Source organism: Colius striatus, chromosome 24 (genome assembly GCF_028858725.1).
Source record: "Colius striatus isolate bColStr4 chromosome 24, bColStr4.1.hap1, whole genome shotgun sequence".
In the NCBI taxonomy this organism is placed as follows: Eukaryota; Metazoa; Chordata; class Aves; order Coliiformes; family Coliidae; genus Colius; species Colius striatus.
Genome location: NC_084782.1, coordinates 1,570,708 through 1,589,682, shown reverse-complemented (window position 1 = coordinate 1,589,682; position 18,975 = coordinate 1,570,708). Strand labels below are relative to the sequence as shown.

General features: G+C 56.9%; 1 protein-coding gene across 3 annotated transcripts in view; it reads left to right on the top strand.

The window, feature by feature from the left end:
- The first annotated feature begins 8,944 nt into the window (after nucleotides 1-8,944).
- Nucleotides 8,945-18,975, top strand: part of PTPRU (protein tyrosine phosphatase receptor type U) — a 69,413-nt gene continuing 59,382 nt past the window's right edge. For all 3 annotated transcript variants that reach the window (XM_062014413.1, XM_062014412.1, XM_062014411.1), the window contains exon 1: nucleotides 8,945-9,028. In XM_062014413.1, coding sequence (XP_061870397.1) covers nucleotides 8,956-9,028 — 73 coding nt within the window. In that variant the 5' untranslated portion in view covers nucleotides 8,945-8,955. The remainder of the gene's footprint in view (nucleotides 9,029-18,975) is intronic.

The following is an 18,975-nucleotide window of genomic DNA, read 5'->3' as shown; positions in this document are numbered from 1 at the left end:
GGAGGAAAAAAACCCCTCCTAATTGTCATTTAATGCAATGTTTTGTATAATTATCTCGAAGGAAAGTTCTCATTTATCCTCCCAATTAAAACTGATTAGATCGGAGGGAAGAAAGGGAAGCGAAGATGCGTGCTGCACTGATTGACCTGCCGTGGCTCAGCCATCAGGGTTTGAAAAGAGCTTTCATGGAGAGATTGGTGTGCTCTGACTGGGTGATGGGAGCAGCTGGATAAACCCTGGCTCACCCACCATGGGCTGCTTCTATCAGCAAATGACTTTGTTAATGCAGCTTGAGCCAGAGCACCCAGAGGATGCTGAGTGGGGGAGAAACCCATGGACAAGAGGGTGGTCCTGCCCTGGGGACAGCTGAGGGTCCCCAATGGGAGCTGGGGGCTGGACCTTGCACCTCCTGGGGACTCTCTGGGGGTTTTAGGGTTCAGGCTTCCTGCTCTGCCTCACAGTGGGTGGGGTTTGATGGTCATCAGCATCACCCCTAACCCCATCCACTCTCCCTTCCAGCTCCCCCAGTCCCCATCTCAAGTATCTCCTGGTATTTTACACCCATAAAACTGCTTTGCTATCAGTTGACATCCCAGGGTGATGTTACTCACCCCAGGCTGAGGTTACTCAGCCATGCCCAGCAGATCTCCTGCCTGCAGGTTGTCTGTGCCCTCCCAGGACTGTCCACGTGCCAGTGACACACACAGACCCCTGTGGGCATCCAAAACCAGCCCAAGTGCTGCAGGAGAGGGTCCCTCCAGGCTGACCCATCCCTAAAGCTGTACTCACCTGGAATACAAGGATGAGCATCAACTTGCTTGATATTTCATATTATTTTTGTTGAGGAAAAAGGAAAACAGCTTTTTGGGGGGGATATGGATTCACATGAGTGAAAGGCTTGAGAAGAAGTCCAACTTTGGGGAAAAAAATCCTCTTCCAAGCTGCTGAGGAGGATTCCTCTGCCTCCATGCCCTCCTGGGGTAGGATCTGCAGCTGCTTCCATGGGCTGAGGGAGGGCTGAGCCTGGTGTATCTCTGCTGAAGGCTCTGCCAACAGGGCCTGATTGGAAAAAGACTTTTCTCACCAACCTTTTCCATTCTGAGAAATCTCAGAGTCACTTGTAACAGGGGTGGGTGTAAAAGCCTTCAGACACCTGTGAGATGCTGCCAAATGCACCCACAAACCCTGAGCTGATGGCCCCCATGTGCTGCAGAGCACCAGCATCACTCATGACACTGGTTGCTCTCTCCAGGCAGGATGAGATGACTCAAGGAGCTGGATGGAGGGATAGGTTGGGATCAGGGCCATGTTCACCCTCTGAGAGCCAAATCCACCATGGGAGGAGGTCAGCCAGACCCTGACATGTGCCATCGTGTCTCCCAGGGCCACCTCTGTCCTTGTGCCACGGCAATTCATTCAGTATTTGCATTTCTGTTGTGTTACATTCAATATGGCACCAGAAAAGAGTGAGACAGGAGTGCTGGGGCAAGCAAAGTCAGGACTGACTGCCAACCCTTGGGTTGCTGGAGCTTCCATCCCCTACCTGGATCCTGCCAGGATCAAACCCTACAGCAGGGTCCTTGCCCCCTGAGGTCACAGTGACTGTTGGATGCCAAGAGGAATTAGATGAGCCCTTGGATTCCAAACCCCGTTCCCTTGCCCCTTTTATTCAAGGTGTCTCATTGTGGCAGGTAGGATTTGCTCCCTGCTCTTGCAGCTCCAGGGATGCCCCATCCATGCACTGAAAGGGCTCAGAGCAGCCCTGTGCCACTGGCAAGGGCACCACAAGCTGCTGCTGAGCGCTGGCAGAGCTGGGGAAGTGTGTTTTTCCTGCATTGTTGGTTTGGTGGGATGCTGAGCAGATCCCTGTCCTGGCAGCATCTTTACTACTGGGGTGCTCAGAAGGCTGAGCAGGGTGGGCAGCAATCTCCAGTGTGGCTGGCTGCTTTAGAACTGAGTTTTATTCCCAATCACAGCAATGAAATAACTATGATTCTAATAACCTCCCAACCTGCAGCTTTCTGAGGACACCAAGAGCATTTCAGGCTTTCTGGTTGGGATCTCAGGCCCAGGGGAAGGATGTTTGTGATGGTGACAAGAGAGGGGAGTGTCCACACTCTGCACTGTGTGGCAAAGGGTTAATAACTAATCACAGCAGCCAAATGAGATGCTCATCCCTGCCCTGACAAATGTATGCACACACAAACCAGGGCTGGCAGACAATTTATGATTATTTTGTTAATGTTTCTCCTGTAACAAGCACAATTTCCTGATGATTTATGACTCCTTCTCAGCCTGGAGCTGCATTGCTGGGTGTTTGGGCTTGTTTTAGGAAAGTTGCATGAAAATCCTCTTTGCAGTTGAGGGTTTGGGACTGGATGGGGAAGAGGGGGAAGAGGAGATGGTTTCTCAGCCTCTGGCACTGCAGTGGGTGATGCTCTCCCCCTCCCTCTGCTTTAATGCCCTGTTATTGTTAATGAGCTATGATTGATCACAGCCCTTGATTAATCAGGGTTATTTGTGCTTGTCCATGGCTGGAAAACACAAATGCTGCCAATGAGGTGAGGTCCTGCTTGTAAACATGGGGAGCCCTCCATCTGGAGCCTGGGGGAAGAGGGGTGTGTAGCAGCCAGCACCCACCATTGCTGGGTGACACCAGGGTGACATCAAGGTGACACTGGGGTGATGTTTGCTGGGATTTTATCCCTAAGAACCTTAAGGCCTGTTGAGGACAGAGGGGTTTTTTCTTCCCTGGTTTCTAAGGATGGGTTGAGCCCAGTGGGTTCCCTCCAGCTGTTCCTTGCACTTAATCAAGTTAATGAGGAATTATTAATTAACTGCTTAGGAGAGTGACACACTTTTTAATGAAGGACAATGAGAATGTATTGCCTTTTCCCTTTCTGGTGGGGAGATTGAAGGTGTGTCTGCATCCCTTAGGGATGATTAAGAAAGCTGAGGCTGGAGAGCTCCAGGTGGGATGATCCTTTTAGGGTATGCTCATGTTCCATCTCAGTGGCCTTCCCACAGCAGCCAGATGTGGTCCAGCACCCAAAAGCATCACTCCTGAGTGACTTGGCAGGGAAGATCTCTTGAAATAACCTACAAAGGTGCCCAGCTGAAGAAAGGCATCAAGTCAGCACCTTTTAAAACTGCATTTTAGCTTTCCTTTCCCCTCCCCTGCCCTGCTCTGGGTCCCATTCTGCTCCTCCTGGCTGCAGACCTGAAGTATTTCCAGCACTCCATGAAGCTGTGAGTGTGAACTGTCTTGTCTGGGAAAAGAACTGATGGCTCACTGGGTTCTGCCCATTGGTTTTGTTTGTTCCTGTTCATCTCAAATGCCCAACAAGCCCCTTTTTTTGTGTGCTTTGGAAGCTGCCAAGAGCATCCTTTCTCCAATGGGGTTTGGAAAACCACCAAACTGGAGCTTCTGATGCTCAGAGAAGGACAATCAAGAGGGAGGAGAGCTGCTCCTCCCCACATACATAAAATGGAATCAAACAGACCCAAACAAGCTGTAAAACTGGATTAATAAGGACAAGAAGAAAGAAATGCTCAATACAATATTGTTCCTTCCTTTTCTCTCAGCTGGGTTTTAAGGGAACAAGGAAAGCTGGTTGCACACCCATCTGCACACTCAGGCTCTCAGAACAGTGATTGTGAGAAATCTGAGCAATATCCAAACCTCACCTCTGAAAAGAAACAGCTTTTGTGACTTTGGATAAGATCAGAGACCCAAACCCACCCTGGCTGCTTTACACCCCTCAGTCCCTGACAGGTCCCCAGGGCTGTCACACTCTGTGAAGGACAGAAATGGGAGGTTTTAGTGAGGTGACAGAGAGGGAAGGAGTGAATACCTAAGATCTGAGTTGGGATTTTACATTCTGCAGCAGAGCTGGTGCCAGCCCAGGAGGGAGGACGTGGAGTTTGAGCAGCCCTTTAACAAAATCCCTTCCAAATCCCCCTGGGGGATGTGTGGGCATGGGGAGATCAGTCTGAGCTGGCTGGGGCAGTGCTGCCCTGTGGGGTCAGCCCAGGGGCTTCTGGCTGCCTTGCTAGCTCCAGAGCATCTCCCACAAGGACTGGGATGCTGCCATGGGTCATGCCAGTGGTTTTGGCAGCAAATTTGGAGAGATGAGGGTGTCCAGTTCTGGGCCCCTCAGTTGCAGAAGGACAGGGAGCTGCTGGAGAGAGCTCAGTGCAGGGCCACAGAGATGCTGGAGTGGAGCATCTGCCTTGTGATGAAAGGCTGAGGGAGCTGGGGCTCTGCAGCTTGGAGAAGAGGCTGAGGGGTGAGCTCATGAATGTTACAAACCCATCAAGGGTGGGTGTGAGGAGGCTGGAGCCAGGCTGTGCTCAGGGATGGCCAATGACAGGACAAGGGGCAACAGGCACAAGCTGGAACAGAAGAGGTTCCAAAGCAACACAAGGAAGTATTTGTTCCCTGTTGAGGTGAGGGAGCACTGGCAGGGGCTGCCCAGATGGGCTGTGGAGGCTCCTTCTCTGGAGACATTCCAACCCAGCTGGATGAGTCCCTGTGTGCCCTGCTCTAGGTGGTGCTGCTCTGGCAGGGAGGTTGCACTGGGTGATCTCTTGAGGTTCATTCCAACCCTTCCAACCCTGTGAAATGCAGGAGCAGCTTGAGAAAGCTCCTTCAGAGAAGCACAGCAATGTTTCTCCCTGCCATCAGTGGCTGGGCTGAAATAACAGCAGTTTTCTGAATGCAGCTGGTCCTCAAACTCAACCAAGCACTGGGGAGCTGTGAGGCTGTGCCACCACAGCCAGGCTGTTGGAACAGCACCCAAGTGAGGATTTAGCTCTGGCTGTTGGACACTGATCTTTGGGCTCCCCAATCCCCTGCAGAGAACCACCAGCACCCTTTGAGCACAAAGCCAGAGGTGGCTTGGAGGGGATGTGATCTCAGATAACACCTAACCACTTTCCTGGCTGTTTCCTCCAGGAACTCTTGTTCAGTTATTGCAATGAACAGGAATAGGAAGGTTTATTTGGATGAAAGCACAGAAGTGATTTCATCCTTTCAGGCTGTGATAACTCATCTAATAGCCCCATTACATCCGAGTCGGGTGTCTGACCGCTCGGGCCCGGGTGGCTGGGGAGGAGAGTGGCCAGAGGAGATCATCTATTTGGTCTGTTAAGAAGGAAAAAGGATTTTTGGCATTAGTAAAAGGCAGGTGATTTGAGAAAATAGCAGAGACTTATTAGAGATAAAGAACTGGCTGGGGGTGTAATAGGTGGAGGTATAGAAAAAGAGAAAGAGGGACACGGTGGGAAGAGTGAGGGAGAGGGATGTAAAAGGAGAAGGGGAAAAAGAAGTGGAAGGGAAGGATTTAGGGGGTGAAGTTGCTGATATTTCAGTGCAGGCTGCTGGAGGTTGTGTCCTGCAGCTCTGAGCAGTTTGCTGCAGGGAAGGCAGTGCTAGGAGTGATGCCTGGGGAGGTGCTGGCCCTATGGCCTGTGGGTTTAATGGGGAGAAAGGGGGAATTGTTGTGCTGGCAGCAAAACATGGTGTTCTAAAGATAAAGGGGTTTGTGGTGGAAAGGCCTGGTCAGTGTGGAGATGTTCATCCAGCTGGGTTGGGTGAGGCTGGTGGGTGCTGCAGCTCCATCCCACTGGTACCAGGGTAAGGGCTTGGGGCAGCCCCTCTCCCTCAGTCTCCCTTTTTATGGAGATCCTTGAGGGAAAAAGAAAATCCTCCCCAAAGTACTGTTGATCCCTCAGGATTCAAAGCCCCAAACCCCAGCTTTCTGCCCCCAGCATGGGAGAGCTCAAGAGATGTGGTTGGGGCTGCGTTGGAGGCTGCTGTCACCAAACACCCTGGGGCTGCAAACACTTATCCCTGGAATGGGAGGGATGGTTTCAGTCAGACCATTTGCAATCATGGCTGAGGCCTGTATTTTCCCTGCAAATGACTATACTTGAAGAGTGATTACTTCATTTTAACTCAATTGCTCCTGTGAGGCACTTGGGGGCTGATGGCAGCGGGAAGATGGGGCAGGGAAAGGGCTGGGGCTTGCAGGCTCATCCCTGTCCATACATCCCTTCCATACATGCACACATCCCATGCATGCACCACCTCCCTACATGCATACCTCCCTTCCATACATCCCCTCCATGCATGCACACAGCTTCTCCAAACATCCCCTCCATGCATATCCTCTAGACATCCTTTCCATGCATGCACACATCCCATGCACACATCCCATGCACACATCCCCTCCATGCTGTCCTACAGCCTCTCCACATACTCCATCCATCCATCCAACCATCCATCCATCCATCCATCCCTCCATCCATCCATCCCTCCAGCAGCTCTGCCATCCCAGGGGACTCCTCCAAGCCCCTTTCCCCAGGGAAGGGCCCTCCAGAAGCCCCTCAGTGTCTCTCTGGTAGTGAGGAGCCCAACACTGAGCACAGCCCTGGAGCTGCAGCCTCCCCAGGGCCCAGCACAGGGGACAGTCCCTGCCCTGCTCCTGCTGCCACCCCACTGCTGAGCCCAGCCAGGATGCCCTTGGCCTTCTTGCCCCCCTGGGAGGAGCTGGGAGTGGAGGGAGGTCCTGTGCACCCCCATGGCACAGGGAGGGGTGACACTGGGGGCACTGCTGGAGGGGAGAGTCTGTTGTTGCCATCTCTGGGGTGATTCAGCCCTGCAGAGCCCTGGCTCTGGGGAGGAGGAGGAGGGGTATTGCACCAACACTGGGGCTCTGGGTAGGGAATATGTTGCTCATGGAGCCATGGGGATAGGACCATTCCTGAGGCAGGACCACACTCCCAGACCCAAACACAGACATCATCTAGCACCCCTCTGACCCCCACCCTGTTGCCTTCCTCCTCCTCCTCCTGGTGGGATGAAGGCCTTGTGACACAGGCTGTTATCTTTTGCTCTGATTGAGCCTGTGCAGTGAATTCCCCAATCCCCATTGAAGCTGAACTTGGATGAAGGTTTTGGTGCTGACAGGCAGTGGTGTCCCACATCCAGAGCTTCCCAGGAGCTTCCTGGCAGGTCCATGGAGCTCAGCACCACTGCCTCCCATTCCTCACCCTCACCCTGTTGGGTGCTGCTAATGCTGCAGCTTCTCCCTGTGTGATTGGGGGTAAAATGTCTCAATACTTTCAGCATCATTTCTTCTACCTTCCAAGTTGTCATCTACTGCAGCAGTTTCCCAGCCCAGAGTTAGTTGCAGCTGGAGCTGGGTGACCCAAGCACGGGTCACACCAGAAAGCTGATGCCAAGCTCCCCCCTTCCTCGCCCCAAACCTTTGGAAGAACATTTTCCCCCAGCAGCAGGGACTCAGAGGATGTGGCTGAACAAGGCTCCTTTCATCCCTGCTGGCACTGCCGACGGTGACACCGGGGGCTGCCAGAGCTTTGTGCCTCCTCCCGTGCCCCTGCTGCCAAAGGGACTGAGATTTCCCTCCTTTGACACTCTCTTGGGTTTTTTCTCCCTTCTTGCTCTCAGTTTTGTCCTGCCTCTCCCTCTGTCACCTCCTTCCCACCCCAGGGCATGCTGGCTCACTGGGGTCCCACTGCCATCCCATCCAGCCTTTCTCTGTGGTCCTGTGGGATAAAGCATCACATCCCTGTCCCCCAGGGACACCAGGTGGGATGTGGCAGCTGGTGGCAGAGGACCAGGGGGCTTTTGGCTGATGAGGAAATCCCTGAGGTGGGCAGGAGCCTTTGTCCCCAGTGCCCAGCCCTGGTTCTGCACTTCACAGCCTGTGGGTGCTGGGGGGCACACAGGGGCACTGACGCTGGGCTGGGTGTCACTCCCATTGTACTTGTCTCTGTGAAGTGCAGGACCCCCATGCAGGGTGCACCCATCCCACCTGCAGCTCCCACTGCCACCCACCCCAGTGACCCCCTGCCCAGCTGCCCCCCAGCACCCACTCTGCAGCTGGGACCCCCTTGGATCCACTCCAGCTTGGTGGGGACCCTCCCCACTGAGCCATCACCTCTGGGGACACCCCTTCTGTAGCTGGGCACCCTTCTACAGCTGGGCATCCACTGCAGACCCCCAAAACCTTGCATCCCCTTGCAACCAGGGAGTCCTCCCCATGCCAGAGGACTCCCCACAGCCCTCACCCCTGCAACCATGCCCCCACCACAACCAGGGACCCCCTGTAACTGGGACACCCCTGCAACCATGCTCCTCCCACAACCAGGCACCCCCTGCAACCAGAGAAAGTCCCACAACCAGCGACCCTCTGCAACCGGGACCCCTCACTGCAGCCGGACCCCCTTGCAACCGGGGACCCCCCTGCAGCTGAGGACACCTCTATAACTGGGGACCCCCCTGCAGCTGAGAACTCCCCTGTAGCTGGGCTCCCCCCACAACCAGACACCCTCTGCAACTGGGACACCGTGCAACCGGGACCCCTCACTGCAGTCGGACCCCCCTTGCAACCGGGGACCCCCCTGCAGCTGAGGACCCCTCTGTAACCGGGGACCCCCTTGCAGCTGAGGCCCCGCTTGTAGCCAGGGACCCTGCCTCAGCCGTGCTCTCTCCTGCACTCGGGGCCCCCCCTTTGCACCCGCAGCCCCCCAGCGATCCCCCTCCCATTCACCGCTCCAGCTCCGCCGCCGCACCCGGCGCTGCGGGGCACTCCTCCATGGCCCCCCCCCGGTGCCGGGGAGCCCGTGCGGTACCGCGCCCCGCTCCCCGCGAGCAGCCGGTGGATGCAGCGCCGAGGCTGCGCGTGTCCGCGCGGCCAGCAGGGGGCGCCCCCATCCCGCGCGCCGTGCCGGTGGCGGCGGGGCCCGCGCGGCGCTGACGTCAGAGCCGGCGGCGCGCGGCCGCCGCTATTTGAGGCGCGGGGCGGGCGGGCGCGCGCGTGCCCCGCAGCGGCGGCGGCGGCCCCGGCCCGGCCTCGCCGCGACTCCCCGCCGCCACTCCCCCTCCTTCCCCCTCCCCTTCCCCCCACACGCACCCCCGGCCGCACCATGCGAAGCGCTCGGGCGCTGCTGCTCGCCCTCGCCCTACGGGTCTGCGCCCTGGACACCGAGACGCCCGCCGGTAAGAACGGAGCGGGGTGCGGGAGCGGCGGCGCGGGGGAGTTCGGTCACTGCGAGATCCGGGCGCGTTCGGGGCCGAGCAAGGCTCCGCTACCCGCCACCCCCGCGGTAAGGCGGCTCCTGCCCGTCCCGCCGCCGGGGCTTGCTCGGGGCCGTCGAGCGGGGGGCGGCCGGTGTGCGGGGCTCGGCGGAGCGCAGGCAGCGCGGAGCGGCGCGGCTGCACCCTCCCAACCCGCCCCGCACGGCCGGAGCGCAGCGGAGCCCGCGCCGCCACCGCGTCTGCCGCTCCCCGAGCCGTTCCTCCCGCTGCACCCGCGGGAAGGGAAACTTCTCCCGCGGTGCCAGCGGAGCTTCGTTCGCCGCGGAAGCCCCATCGGGTGTCGTGGCTGAGACGAGCGGGCGAAGAGGCTCCGGGCACCGGCCGCGCCGTCGGGAGCCCGCGGGGACTCGCGGTGGTTCCCTGCGAGCGCAGCTCGGCCCGCGGGGGTCCCGGAGAGGACCGGGGGAGGGTTTAGGACCCTGTGGGACGAACAGCAGCCGGCTGAGGCCACTCTACAGCTGCAGCCTTCTCGGCTTTATGAATTTGATAGATTTGGGGTTATTTTCTCCTTTCCCTTGAACGTTTTACCGCTGAGATCTGTCCCTCCCTCCCCGGGAAGGAGCACGGCCTGACCCTGGGGCTGGGGTGGGGGAGAAGGCAACGATGGGCTATGGGGCCACGTTAGGAGGCCAGGGAGGGGCTTGGATGCTGTGGGGTGAGTGAATTTGGGGCTCCCAAGGTGCTGCCGGAGGCTCTGAGCCCCTTTTTGCAGGGCAAACTGAGGCACGGGGGAGAAAAGAGCTGGTGCCCTGCTCCGAGGGTCCCCTCGAGCTGAGCCTCTGGCTCTTGGGGGCTCTGAAGGTGTGTTTTTTTGGTCTGATGATGTGTTTTTTCACTTTCCAGAGGCAGCAGCTCACCTGCCTGCAGTCCCTGCCTTGCTGCATTGATGCTTTTTTTTCTTTGGGTAGTGGCCTCTCTCCAAAAATTAAAACTAGTGACCCCCAGCAGCTGAAAGCAAAACAAAGCTGACCTGGGGAGGGGGAGTCGATGGGTGGCTGAGGGGAGTAGGAGGCAGCTGAGGCTCCCCATGGCTTATGTGAGCTGAAAGAGATGAGCTTCTATTTTACTGGGGCAGCTGGAGGCAGGGAGAGAGATGCTGATGTGGGCATGGAGCAGGTCCTTGCTTCAGGGCAGAGCCAGGAGGCAGAAGGGAAACTGAGGCATGCAGTGGGAGTCTGAGTCTTGCCCCAGAGGAAGAGTCTTCTGTACCCTTTGAGGTGTCAGAGGGAGGGAGTTGAGCTGTGCTTCTCCCCAGTCCTGCAGGGTGTGTGTGGTTTTTCTCTGGCTGTCATGGCTGAGCCGCAGCCTACGAGCAGCTGGAGGGACAGAACTGGGGACCCAATGCTGATGGAGTGGGGCTGGGAGGACTTTGTGGGGAGACACCCCCCTCCCCAGCAAGCCCTGTCCCCTCTGTGATCTTCCTGCCCTGCAAGATGGCATTTGCAGAGGGGCTGGATGGAGCCTGCTCGTGGTGTAAGTCAGGAGCGTGTTTGTTGCAGCGTTTCCCAGGGTGGGTGCAGAACGGGCTCAGCTTGGCAGCAGAGCCCGAGGGGCTGCATGTGGCTGGGAGTGAGGGCTCTGCTTCCAGCCCCCAGCTCTATTGCAGGCTGCTTTTTTATGTGAATCCAGGTGGATTTGCCTGCCTGTGGGGAGGCTGAATGGCTGCAGGGACATCACCCGGCTCAGGGCTGCTAAAAATATGTAAGCTGGCTGCCTGTACTCTGTGGTCAGCAGAGACCCCCAAAGCCAGTGCCAGGGGGGAACCAGCTGCTTGGCTCCGTGGGTATTTGGCAGATGAGTGGTTTTCTTGAAGAGATGTAGCATAATCCCCTCCACGAGTGGGGAAACTGAGGCACGACACGCCTGTGACGTCGGTAAACAAGTGGCTGAGCTGGGAGAGAAGCTTGTGTGCCCTGCTCACAGCCTCCCCCAACCAGCCCGGGATGCTCTGTGCTCCTTCCTGGAGCGTGCAAACTTTTGGCAGCCCATTAAGATTTCCCCGGGGCTGAGCTGCGGGTGCCCGGCTGCTGTTTTGCGAGGCCGGGGAGGTGTTGCAAGGCTCTGACCCGAGCGGCCCTGTGTGCTCCTGCTGCGGGACACAAACACCTATGAACTGTCACCGGTGATTTACCGGCACCACCGGTAGATCCCTTTGCTCTTTGCAGTCGCACACGAAGCCTGTGCCCTTGCTTAAAGCCTCGGGCTCGGGCGCAGGATGGCTCGCAGTGCAGCGGCTTCCACAGGAGAAAGCCCCTCTCTCCCCGCCGTTTGCGCCCCTCTCTCCCCGCCGTTTGCGCCCCTCTCTCCCCGCCGTTTGCGCCCCTCTCTCCCCGCCGTTTGCGCCCCTCTCTCCCCGCCGTTTGCGCCCCTCTCTCCCCGCCGTTTGCGCCCCTCTCTCCCCGCCGTTTGCGCCCCTCTCTCCCCGCCGTTTGCGCCCCTCTCTCCCCGCCGTTTGCCCCCCTCTCTCCCCGCCGTTTGCCCCCCTCTCTCCTCCCTTTTCTCTTTCCTCCGCTCCTCCGAAACTTCAGCGGGAACTTTCTCTGCGGCTCTGTGTGTGCCCCCCAGAGCGCTCGCGGGCTGCGGCTGCGGGGTTGTGCGGGGCCGTGCGTGCGGTGCAGCTGCGGGCACTGCGTGGCACTCCTGCCGCGGTTATGCGGAAGCTGCTTGCGCTGCTTTAGCACCGAGCACACTCGGGTTTGGCAGCTTCCACTTCAGCGAACGTCGGTGGCACCGGGGAACCCGCCGAGGTGGCGGGTTTGGTGGGTTTGGGGGGTTGCTGCCGGTGTTGCGTGGGGAGCGCCGGGGTCAGCCGCGGGTCCCGTCACCCTTGCGGGCTGGCAGGAGGTGCCACGGGTGACCTGACCCCGCGTTGTCTCGGCGGTGAATGGGAAGCGCTGAGCAGACGCTGTTCCCGGCGCCGGGATTGGGCTCGGGCAGCGGAACAAATGTCGCCAGCGTCCCTCAGCCGTTAAGGGCAGCAGCCGTGTCCCAGGGGTCACGGGGGGATGCTGGGGAGGTGGGATGCTGTGTCTGTGCAGCCCAGCGAGGGGCTGTCCCCGTGTGCTGCAGCGGCCAGCAAGCCTCCTCCAGCAGCCCCTTTCATGCTCAGTGCGATCCTGCTCTTCCCAGCGCTTTGCAGGGTGTTTATTCACCTACACCTCCCTCCTGATGGGCTGTCCTGTGCCAGGGCATTCTTCTCCTCCCCACCTCGTCTTCACCAAGCACATAAAATGTGCAGGAGCGTTGTATTTCTTTGTCAGCTTGTTGGAGGCTTGGTTTTCCCCCCTCCCTCCCCGGGCTGTGCCAGGAAGAGTCTCTTTCTTTTACTTGCTCCTACATGTGTGTTTTTCGTGCACTGGGAGTGCCAGGGCCTTTCCCAGAGCGTCCAGACAGTGCAAACACCCCTCTCCTGCACTGAGATGCTCTGGAAAACCCTGTTGATGTGCCCAGGGTGGAGGGTTCCTGCTCCCAAGCCCTTGGCTCTCCAGCATCCCCTCTCCATGCAGTGGAATGTGATGGATCCTCGTCCGTGGGAGTGAAGCAGGATTCAGGGATCCTCTGAGTGATGCTGATGCTCCTGGATGGACCCATCCCTCTGGCTCTGTGGTGGAGGGTGGCAATGCCTGTCCCCCTCTTTCCCCCCCACCATCCCCTAAGACTTGGGGTTACATTTGCTTCATTTTTGCCCCCTTCTTGCTCTGAAATTCCTGTTTCATGGTTTTCCTCTGGGTGCTTGGACCTGCCCTGGGGAAGAGGGATCCTGGTGAGTCACCTCCTGGCCCCAACTGCACATTTTTCCCATTGTTATCCAAACTGAGACAAACCAGCCCTGTTCCAGCTGCTCCCAAAGCAAAGCTTGGCAGGATCAGGGCCTCCAGGGTGGGGGGAGCAGGGGCACCTCCTGGAAAACAAAGGCAGATGCTTCTTGGTGGCTTTGACCTTTGCCCTGGCTGTGACAACCTCCCTGCTGCCTGTTGATGGTGGTTTTTCCCCTGACTACACATAGGATGGAGCTTTTTTTCCCATCACATGCAACCCATCACCCCATCCTCACTCTGCAGAGAGGCTGAGAGCCCTGAGTGCCCCAAAACACTCCATAAAACCCCCTTTCTTGGTTGAAACTCCCTCCCCAGGGACTTGCTGCTTTGCTTTTGGCAGTCATGAGAGGGTTAAGCCTGAGGGGCTGGTGAGGCAGAGGCAGGTAAATCCCTGCTGCGTGCTCAGAGCTGGGAGGTGGCACAGGCTCTGGAGAGCCTTATCGACACAGCCCTGCCATCTGCCTGCTTAAACCTCCATAAATAAGCTTTTTAATAATCTATTATTAACATGCACTATAATTGTCTTATTAGACATGTCTGGGAACCTTTAGTTACTGCCTGATTAAATGTCAGGATTCCCAAACCTCCTCCCTGACAGCAGCTTGGGATTTGCTTTGCAGTTTTCCTTGGATCCTGCTCTCCCATCCAGGTTGGAGACCCTCCTGCTTATACTTAGGGAAACTGAGGCATTGCCCTCTGGACAAGGAGGGTTCCCAGCAATTAGTCCCCTGGAGCTAATTGCCTCCTCCTTGGCAGCCTTAAAATAAACAAGTCCTGGAGATGGAGCTTTTTCTTTCCGCTGCAGGTGGCTTGGCAGAAGCTGCTGCTGATTTTTGCCTGTGCTGGGATGGATGAGGGTGGGTGGTGGGGGAGAAGGAGGGTGCCAGGCAGTGGCTTTCCCTGGCTGGAGGGGGTCCTGGGGATGTGGGACCTGCTCTTCCTCGCTGGATGAAGGGCATCTCTGGGGAGGAAGAGGAGGGATGTGGATCTGGCAGGTTCTGTGGCTGTTTTCTGAGCTGATTTTCTTGCCTGGCCTTGGGAGCTGCTGCTTCTACACCCTCTGCCTGGATCTGAAGCCAAAGTCCACCTCTGCTCTGGCTGCTGGGAAGAAAAGACAGAGCCCTGTCCCCCTCAAGCTGGCTCACACATCTCCTGCCCTTTTGAGCTGCATTTTGGGGGTGTTTTTCCTTTAAATCAGGAGTGCTGTTCCTGCTTGCAGGATGGCTGTTGGCTGCAGCTCATCCCTGGCTGCTTTCATGTTCCTCTGAGTGCTGCCTGGGGTGTCGGAGCCCTGGTTTGCAGCACTGGGCTGCTGGTGGAGGGGCACAGACATCCTGGGGTGGTTCAGGGGCTTCCTCCTGGTTTTAAGGGGCTCAGACTTTGCACCCCATTTTTTTTTTTCCCTCCACCTGGAGAATGAATCCAAGTGTGTATCTTGGCAGCTGCATGTTCTCTCACCCCAATCTGTGTGCTGGTGCTGTGCTTGCTGCAGGAGCAGGATGGCAAAGCCTCCTCCTTCCCCCACCCCCCCCTTTGCTGTGGGGCTGCAGGGGAGCGTGGGGGCCCTTCTGTGGGGTGGATGTCCATCAGGAGACTGATGCCCCTGCAGTTTGGGGTTCAGTGGGGCTGTGAGGTCCTGCTGTGATACCCAGCCCTGCCCCCCATGGCTCAGGAGCTTCCTGACTGTCTTTGGCCATAACTTTGTTGTTTCCTGACCTTTCTGCTCCCACAAGTGCAGTGTTGAGCAGACAGGAGCTGGGTGGGAGCTGCTGGGTGCTTGTCAGGCTCTGACTTCCTGGATGCCCCCCACTGCAGATCAGACCTTTGGTGACACCATTAAGTTAATCAGGGCTGTGACTGGGATGTGGCTTGAGATGCTCTGAGCTCCTCCAGGACAGGCTGAGGGGACTGGCACACTGATGACCTGATGCATCTTAACAAGGCCACTGCCCCTGTGGCCAATGACTGTGTGTGGAGATGAGCAGTGGGCAGCCCTTGGGCATTTGAGCCTGGCATGCTGCTTCCTGCTGAGACCTTCAGCCTAATTAGCCCAATTAGCCCACCTGAGGAGCAAATGCTGCTCAGCTCCAGTGTGCTTCAGCCTGAAACTGCACCATCAACTGCTGGAAGGGTCACCGGGAGGAGGATGTCACCGAGAGGACAGTGATGGCTGATCTGGAAGAGATGAAACACTTGCTGCAGCCCCTGAATGTAGGGGGCTCATCTTTGGGGTGCTGCCTCTGGGGATCTTCCTGCTCTCTGGCAGGAGATGCTGCAAAGGGCTTTTTCTCTGGGCCAGGAGGGATGGAGCATTGTGGCCACTTGCTTATGGAGGCGAAGGCAGATGGAGGAATGGACTGTGGACAAACTGCATCTCCTTGCTTGGATGGATCTGGATGTGTCTATGGAGCTGCTGTGGCTTTGGGGATGCTCTGCAGGGCTCCTTGGGGTGCTCCCTCATCTCTGTCCTGTGCTACCTTAGTGCCTCAATTCCCCTGAGTCTTGACCCATGGTGGTGGAGGAAGTCCAGGCAGATCCACCCCAGGATGGCATCTCCTCCAAAGCCCTTCCCATGCTGCTGGAGCTCATCTGTAGGGACAAGGACCTGTCATGGGGCAGAGCAACCCCACATACCCTAAGGTGCCAAGTCCTGGGCCATGCAAAGCTCCAAACTCCTCCCCAGCACGTCACTGTCAGCAGAGGCACATAAACACCCTCTGTAATTAGCAGAGTTCAATGCTAATCAGATGTATTATAAATGCTGGTACATAATCAGGGGGTGCTGCAGTTGGACAAGATGAATCAGTGGAGGTGGGGGACCCCATGTCACCTCCCTGACCCCTCAGAGTCCCCACTGTGATGTCTGGTTCTGTGCTTTTGGTGACAATGGGTCTCCCACCCCTGTATCTGATGGAGGTGGGTGCTGGAGCTTTCCAGTGTGTGTTTTGAGGAATGAGCAGCTCAGGGGTGACTTTCCCAGCCCCTCAGGGCCAGGGCAGGCTCTGGACTCTCCCCATGGTGCCAGGGATGTGGTGCAGGTTTAGCCACAGCCCAGCCAGGTCTTTTCCCAAGGACTCTTCTCCTTCTGCTTATTTTTTGCCATGTTTTCAGCTGCCTGCTGAGTGATAAGATGCCATTGATTTTTCTGCAGCCCAGCAATCAGGCTGCTTGCCTGGGATTATAAGAATATCAAACCCAAGCAGTGTCTCTGTGTTGGGCTCACTTATTTGTTTTCTCATTAGTTGAACTTTTTATTTAGGAGCTCTCATCCAGGCTCCTGGCTGAGGAGCTGCTGCTCACTGTGCCTCACCCTCAGCAGCATTTCTCAGTACAAGGACACATCTCCTGCCTTTTCTTGGGCTGGGTCAGGGAGCTGCAGCCATTGGGGATGGAGCCAGGACCTGGCTGGGGCAGGATTTGTGCAGAGAGAGGGGTGCAGTGTGCTCACATGGGGTTACAGGTTGCTGTGGGTGCTTTCAGCACTCACAGAGTTTCTTCTCTGACCAGCCACATGTTCCACCAGATTTTTGTGTTATTGCTGTGCAATTAGTGCAGTCCCAGGGGTTTGGGTGTGTGAGCAGTGCATGTGCTGGCTGGGGATGCTGCAGGGCAGCTCCCCTGGGGATGGGGCAGCTCTGGGACCCAGCAATGAGTCAAACTGTCTGCCCAGAGCCAGGGCTGTGAGCAAGGTTCCCACAGGGCCATACCTGGGCCTTGGGGGGTGGTGGGACACCCTATGATGGGGGGGTGGGAGATGTCTTTGCTGGGATGGGGGTGAGGCAGTGATTGCATCTCTGTCTGCAGGAGCAAGATGATAAAGTTGGAGAAGGAATGAACCTTGGAGTGTCTGAAATGGTGGGTAGAGGAGTGGGGTTTTCTGTGATGAGAGCTGCTGTGCTGGGGGTGATTCTGGGGGGACTGAAAGGGGTGCTGCAGGAGAGTCCCCTGCCCACTGTGCTCAGTGCTTGGCAGCAGTTTCCCTTTCCCTGGAGCTGAGTGTGGAGGGTCCTGAGCCTGCCTTCTGGGGTCATGCTGTGGGTTGGTACTGCACTGGGGCATGCCAAAGATCCAGCTTTGGGGATCCCCAGCTGACTGGGAGGGGAGCAGCCCAGTAGGGTGAGGGCAGGAGGAAGGTGGGGAGTTTGGAGTGCTGCTGGTGGGCTGGGGAAGCAGATCCCTGTGTGGAAGCAAGCAGGGAAGGAAGGAAGGAATGGAGTGGATGTAGCACATGCCTTCTCAGCCTGTGAATCCATCCTGCAGCTGAATACATGTTGGTCCTGTGTGACCTGACTCAAGGTTTTGCTTTTAGGGAATGTAGGTTCAAACCCAACAGTTCCATGCACTGAGTCTGCCAGGCCTCAGCAGCGTGTGCCCTGTGTCTGCTCACCCTCTGGGCTGGAGATGGGCAGGGGGTGGGTGCCTGCATCTCAGCTGAGCTTTTCAGATACATTGCATATATATGACATGTTTCTGTATTTTGATGACAATAAACAGGCCAGGGATGGAATTTGAGCAGCTGTCCAGAGAAAAAGGGCAAATTGGAGTTACTTTTTTGACCATCTGCAGAGGAAAAGCTGCCTCTGCAGCTGGTGCTGCCAGCAATGGAGGGGAGGTATTAAAGGCAATAAATAAGCTGCAGAGGAAAGGCATCTGCAGGCTCCTGCAACACTGGATTTACAATGTGCTGTCCCTAAGTGCCAGCTGCTTTTATACCTAATGTCTGCATGGGTGCCTGAACCTGAGAGAGCTGAGGAAATTATCTGCCTGAGTAAAAGAGGTTTTCACCTCTGGGAGCACTGGCTGGCATTGGGATGCTGGTAAGACCTCAAAATGAGTTTGCTAGAGCTGCTGGCTTTTACCCTGGTCTGAGGGATGGATGCTTGAGCTGACATCCAGCTGAGCCCAGCTTGAGGACTGGTAAGAAGTCCTGCAGAGGGGAGTTTTGGGCTCAGTTAGATGTATCCCCACCTCTGCTTGGCTGAGGGGTGCCCAGCTCAGGCCAGCACACTCCTCAAAGTCATTACCTGGACTCATGGAGCAAAAAGTGCCTTTTTACCCTCCCTATGAGACCTTCTGCTGCTGGCTGTAACCTCCCAGCAGATCCTGTCTGTCTGTCCATCCATCCCCATTTAATGGCAAAGGGCTCTCTGAGCCCACGTGTCCTCTGGGTCTGTGTGTGATTGATTTGCCACCTTTAGACCTTGGTGTCAGTCCTCCCACTTTGCATTTCTCTCTGTGCAGTGGGAAGAGGGGGATGTTGACCTGAATTTTGTATTAGAATCATAACGTTGTTTTGGTTGTTAAAGCCCCTGAAGCTGCTGCAGTCCCAGCCCTGCCCTCCCCTCACCCTGCCCAGCACTGACCCACAGCCTCGGCACCTCAGCTCCAGGGCTTTGGGATCGCTCCAGGGCTGGGCACTGCCCCAGCTCCCTGGGCAGCCTGGCACAGGGGCTGACACCCCTCTCAGGGAAACAGTTCTGCCTCAGCTCCAACCTCAACCTCCCCTGGGGCAACTCCAGCCCCTTTCCTCTTGTCCTGTCACTTGGGAGCAGAGACCAACCCCCAGCTCCCTGCAGACTCCTGTATTGCCCTGAGCCACTCTGACCTTCCTGATTGCTCTGACCTTCCTCCCAGTTCCTCCTTTTCTCCCTGAGCACTGGGAAGCAGATGCTGGGCATGAGGTGGGGGGAAGCCTCTGCAGCCCTGTCACAGGCTGCTTTTACCACGCGAGGGCTCTTTGGCAACACGAGCCGCTTCCTTCCCTGCCTTGAAAGGCCATAAATAACCCCCCTGAGCCTCCTCCCGCCCGGGAGGGTTGGCTCACTGTCACCCTTCACACCCCCATCCATCACTGCCAAAAGCTGATACGTGGAGGGTGAGAGGCTGGGGAGTGGAGGAGACTGAGGATTCCTCCTGTTTTATCCCCAGCAGAATGAGATTGGGTTGGAAAACATGGTTATTTTCCCCATGATTTCTGTAACTGGAGCTGCTGATGGAGCCCCTTGGTGATGCTGTTGCAGTGTCCAGGGG